The 6,182-nt window shown below is 35.8% G+C and overlaps 1 protein-coding gene across 1 annotated transcript in view; it reads left to right on the top strand.

Moving 5' to 3' along the window:
* The first annotated feature begins 1,456 nt into the window (after positions 1-1,456).
* Positions 1,457-6,182, top strand: part of LOC121317078 (dual specificity protein phosphatase 10-like) — a 15,627-nt gene continuing 10,901 nt past the window's right edge. The window contains exons 1-2 of the mRNA XM_041252670.1: positions 1,457-1,602; positions 2,758-3,593. Of these exons, the coding sequence (XP_041108604.1) occupies positions 2,804-3,593 (790 nt within the window). The 5' untranslated portion in view covers positions 1,457-1,602; positions 2,758-2,803. The remainder of the gene's footprint in view (positions 1,603-2,757; positions 3,594-6,182) is intronic.

Below are 6,182 nucleotides of genomic sequence, written 5' to 3' on the forward strand. Positions count from 1 at the left end.
CTCAACTCAGTATTTAAATCTATCCTGCAGCATTGGGACCTGCTTGGACTTTTCGGGGTCTCCTGCCTTGTCCAAATGGACAGGCAGTGGTCCCTCAAGCCAAGCCGGTGTGATGCCAAATAGTTTTCAGTCAACCTTCACATACCTTACATTCTTTGCATTTGCATAATCATAAATAAAATCTTTAGACTCTTATTCTGTGTCAGGGGGTTTGTCCTGAAACTAATGAAATTGAGTTTAATAAAACTGAATTTGGGAGGAGGGGCGGCCCCTACACATTACATCATCTACTTGCAACCTATCAACATATATAAATACCCATGTAACTCACTCTCTCTCTTTTGATTCATTCACATCCCTCCACCTCCCCATCTCCGCCAGGAAATTATCCTAATTACAATAACTATGGGGGTCTCCTGCCTTGTCCAAACGGCCACACAGTGGTCCCTCAATCTAAGCAGGTTTGATGCCAAATTGTTTTCCAGTCAACCTTCACATATCTCACATTTTTTGCATATGCATAATAATAAATAAAATCATTAAACTCATATTCTGTGTCAAAGCTCTTATTGATTCTCATATGTATAACCAGAACCTCTCAAAGCATCTATCAATCTACAGGACTGGTGTGTGGCATTACTTAATATGAATTATTATTATTATTATTATTATTATTATTATTATTATTATTATTATTATTATTATTGGTCTTGTTAGGATACAGTGGAACGACATAGAAAACTGAAACAGCACTTCATTGCTTTATTTTAAGATTTTATTTTATTTTTTTAAATGTGTGCAAATGTTGCAATGCTTTCAGCAGTAGATGTAGGGTGTATCATGTAACATAATATTAGGTCATTTGCATGAAATATTTTTTAAGAACATAATGTGCAAAACACCGACCATATCACTATGTACAGTAGAAGCAAAAAAAAAAAAAAAAAAAAAAACCAAAAAAAAACCAACAACAATAAAAAACATTCCTTTAGACATTGTACATTTTGAAACATTAAACCTTAATACTACCATATGCCAATCGAGCTGTTCCTGTTCTTTTTCTCAAGTCCTTTATTTTTGACACGTCAGGGTTTGCAGGAAAGCACGTTATACAAAGCAACTACCCAATATACATGTTTTGAAGAGACCAATCTTGCTGTCCCCGCTAGGCTTTTCAGTTGATATGTAAATAGACAGCAGCTGCCACGCTCTGGCTCTGTCCGGCTTTGGATCCTTTTGATTGGTTGCCAATGACATCACCTCTGCTCTCTCACACGGGACCCAGAGCATTGTTCAATAAACTATCCTCAGCAAATTGACATTACACCTCACAAACTCCACCCATTCATTCTTGGTTGGCTTTCACTTTTTTATGTTAATATTAATGAGGGTTCTGATTGGCTTCTGTCCTTGTCAATCGGAAAAGGGGCATTCTGTAGGTTGGTTGACCCTCTCGTATATTACATTACAGAGAGCAAAGCAGAAAGTGAAAATGTTGCAGCTACAAGTCAATGGGACAGGGTGAATGAGGTTTGAAACGTATGTAGCAGTTGTGTTAAAACTGGCTACAAGCGCGAGAGGTGTAAATTGCTTTCAATAAATGTAAGTTAACTTTTTGTTTTATTATTCAAATGTATTGTGGGAAAATCAAAAGTGCATTTCTTAAAACAGTGACGCTTTCCTTGATAGAAGTGGTATGCTGATTCTATACGGAGTTTGTGTTAGTATGATATTTCTGAGATTACCGGTTAGGTAAATACATTATGTGCGTTATTTATTAGGTGGCTTTAAAGCAGTATTCGCTACTTACCCACGGTGCCTGCGGGTTTTCATGTCAATTGTTAATAAGTTGATGATATCTTTTGCCGAGAAAGCTATCGATCTTTCGCTGCAGTGCTAAGATAAAATACATATCTGAAAGTCATGTTTATAGCACAAAGTGATACATACACACGCACGTTATATTTGAATGATAAGTGTTCGTCTTTAATAATGATTTATATGTTATAGTTACAGTAATGTTATTCTTGTGCAGATTACTATTAAGTGTGTCTTGTCTTTGTGGGGTGAGGACTTACTGCTTATGCATTTAATAAAAAAAATTAAAAAAAAAAAAAAATGTATTCTTTGCACGTTCCCATGCACACAGTCTCGCACATCGTTTGTGTACGTGTTCTTCACAATCTGATTTACGCAAATAATGTATTGGTGGAATAAATAACCGAGATCGTACACATCTACGTTGATGTGTGTGTTAATTTTAATAAAGAAACTGTTGGTATAGCTAGACACTCAAAAGGATGCAGCATTTTAGGTATGATATGGTACTGCAGTGTAAAATATTTTCTGTTTTCTGTAATTAATGCATAACCATGAAGCTGGCCAGCTGGGACTTTCCTCTTGTAATGTTCATATGAGAACTGTTTTGCTTCCTATTTTAAAAGTGTATGGATCTGCTTTGAAAATAAATTCCTACTTAAGTCTCCTGTTCAAATTGACAGCCCTCCTATATATTTGAACTGCTGTGACTTGTTATCCCTTTAGCTATTGCAATTAAAGTACTAATAAATTAGAATGTGTTTTTTTTTTTTTTTTTTTCTGATTGAGTGCTCTAATTTTTGCAGGTATATAAAATGGTTAGAAGGACCAGTAAAGCAATTTTTAAAAAATAACCACATGGTATCTATAATTTATTGTTGCAGCCTTGTTTCAATCATAAAAACTTAAGTGCCATTGAATATCTGTTTTTACTTCTAGATTTGAATCTTGAGTTCTTCATAGATTGCCAGCTTTCAGCTTCCCCATGCCTCCATCTCCTCTAGACGACAGAATTGTGGTGGCGCTGCCAAGGCCAGTCAGACCTCAGGAACTCAAACTTTGCTTGGACACTAGCTACCTTGATTCTGTCACTGCTACTCGTACAACTGTCATTAGCACAACTGTAGTGAAAATAAGGGCTACTAATCTCATTTATATGCCCTCATCCAACGGCTCTACGCGCTCGTTGTCTTGTGGATGCAGCAGCGCCAGTTGCTGCACTGTGGCAACTTACGAAAAGGACAGTCAGACCCAAAGCCAAGTCAGCGCTAGTAGCCCAAACTTGACCTCAGGAGTCTGTACTGTTGGTCCCACCAACCAAATGGTCAACAATAATGATACGCTATGTACACCTGGTGGGATTGGAAGTCAAACTTCTGGCCCTGCTAAACAGCTGTCTGCTGTCAGGATCATCTATCCCAATGAACTGGCCAAGAGGATAACCAAATTTTCCAAAGGTCACCAGCCAATGCCTGGTCCTGTCATTATTGACTGTAGACCGTTCATGGAGTACAATAAGAGCCACATTCAAGGGGCTGTTCACATCAACTGCTCTGATAAAATCAGCAGGAGGAGGCTACAGCAAGGAAAAATTACTGTTTTGGACTTGATCTCCTGCAGGGAAAGCAAAGATTCCTTCAAAAGGATTTTTTCCAAAGAAATTATTGTCTATGATGAGAATACCAATGACCCAACCAGGGTGATGCCCTCCCAGCCTCTACATGTGGTGCTTGAGTCACTGAGAAGAGAAGGCAAGGACCCCCTTGTTTTAAAAGGTACATCTTTTTTAACTTGATTTGTGCGCAGTAAAAGTAATGCATAAAATCGGACATGCTTGATGATTTTTTAATGGAATTTCAGGTTATTCACAGTTTTTAGGATCAGTACTTATAACACAACAATGACAAATACCTTTAGCACAGCTGACTCAAAAAGAAAGGATATTACTCAGACCAAACCAAATGATTTCTTAGAATAGTGTACTATTGTACCTAGTATGAAAGCAAATGACACACAATGTGCCACTTTTCTTTTTATACTATTACTGTGTTAGAAATCCATCAATCTATTTCTGTGCATTGGTTTAGCATAAATGTTATTATCTGGTGTGTTTTACAACATAAGATTTTGGTTCTGGGGTTTGAGTTTACTAGTTTTCTTTAGGACAAGTGGAAATTGAAAACAAATGCATTTTTGGGTAATTTCAATGTTCTCAATTGGAAATCATAAACACAACTTACTAGTTTAGAGCAACAACAACAAAAAAAAAAAAAAATGTGGGTGTATGATTTTGCTTTATTTAGCATTCCCTGTAATATAATCTGTATAATTTATTGCTCCTGTCCATTGCCTGGTTAATGTTTGTAAACAGTGTGTCCTATCTTGGCAGTCTACCTCTAATTTAAGTGTGATTTTCTCCATCTTTCTTTGGTGCTGAGTGGCAGGCACATTGGAACTTTAATTGGTGCAGTGTCACGTTGGGAGAATATGATCAGATCATTTTAGGCCTTGGTGCTAGAATTAGATTACTGCTTTTATTTTCAGCCATTACTGACAGAGAGAGTTTGATACTGCTTGCATAAACACATTTTTCACTTATTCAGATAGCTATTACAAATGTTATTTAAGGAATAATTGTAGAATATAATAGACTTTTCATGTATTGAATGTTTGAGCTAATAGACCTTAGCTAATGCTATGCATATTTATGTCAACACAAATATATTGGTAACTTGAATTATAAGATCAAAAGTTGTGTAACAAAGATCTCTAACAGAAAAAAAATGTCCGTCATCATTAATTGAGATCTTTTAGCAAAATTTTGATTTATGTACAGTGTTTTCTGCTGGTTATTATAGAGTGCTAATTGCCTATGGCTGTAAACTTAAAGATGTACTTTTAGATGTATAACTTAACTGTGAATTTCCTCCAATAGCAGCCCAAAAGGGCTTACTCAAAGAAAATAAAATAAGAATTGGATACAGTTTATGGATAACTTGTGATTTAGTGGTGAATAGTTATTAATGAAGTGTAAATTGACTAAAGCTCATAGATCATACCATATGAATCTAATAAGTTACAGAGGGTAGTGCCCTTCATCTTGCAAAGGCAAAGTAATCAAAGACAAATGTTATTAAACAGTAATTAAACATGCTAATGTACCGAAAACTGCAAATTGTTTAGAATTTTACAGTTATAATATTGGTAGTTTTAAACTGCTAGAAGTTGGGTGTGAACTGGCAAACCTTAAAGGCCCCAAAGCAAGGATCTTTATGTAGAACTTTAATCTACAAAATAAGTGTTTTCATCTAGATGAATTCATGTTTTCTTATTTATATATTGTACATGCATTTACAATCATTCATCTAAAAGCCAACACACATTTCCCAGTCTCTCGTTCTTCATTTAACCCAGCTAAACCCAAAAGGCTGCAATGTCCACATTATTGCTGAGGCAGCAGATTGTTAATCTGTTGTACTTGTGTATGCAGGAGAGATTGAAAGGAGACACTTAAGTTATTTTGCCTTCAAGGAAAATCAGCAAAATCTGGCCATCAGCAAAGCAAACTGAGAATAAAAAAAAAAAAAAAAAAAAAACAAGAAAGTGTCAAACATCTGCCAAGGTTGCTTTGGAAGTGTCTGGTTCATATGCAGCATTTGCTCTGTAATATTCCCTAATGTTTGATCACAAATCCCAACATCAGATGCATTTGATGAATTTATTTATTTTTATTCTACAAGCATGCATGATTAATGGGGAGCCTTGTTTAGCTAAATGTAGCTATCTAGGTTTGCAGATCACTGTCCTTCAGAAATGATAACTTGGTGGTAATACCCAATTTGGACAGCGTCTAATTTGTGAAGGATGCTGCCAGATTGTACTGTAATGTTTGAGTCTGCTTATAAATTTTGGTTCTTCCATAAATTCAATGATAAGACATGTAGTTGTACTATAGGGAAAAACTCTTTTTCAGTTGGCTGACTAATAGCAATGGGGTTTTAGTACTTTAACAGGAGTGCATCAGTATTTCATTATTTGGTCTTAACAAATGCAACACATTGTTTTTTTTTACAGTGCTACCTCGCCACAAGGCTCTTGATTATAACGCGCATCAGATATGACGCTCCTACAGCATGTCCCCCAATACCCTATACTAGTGATTCATGAAATATTTTTACAGTAAATACATCACTGATGTTGTTCAGACTGCTTAGTCTAACTTCCGTTTCGGTCTCCTTTTGATAGAGTGTCTGAACTGAAGAAGAGCTGCGTTGGCACTTTATAACACATTCATCTTATTCAGCATTCGTTTTATAACTAAATAAATAGTAAGCCTATTACGTGGTTATCTTTCCTAATGTATT

Source organism: Polyodon spathula, chromosome 6, assembly GCF_017654505.1.
Source record: "Polyodon spathula isolate WHYD16114869_AA chromosome 6, ASM1765450v1, whole genome shotgun sequence".
NCBI classification, from domain to species: Eukaryota; Metazoa; Chordata; class Actinopteri; order Acipenseriformes; family Polyodontidae; genus Polyodon; species Polyodon spathula.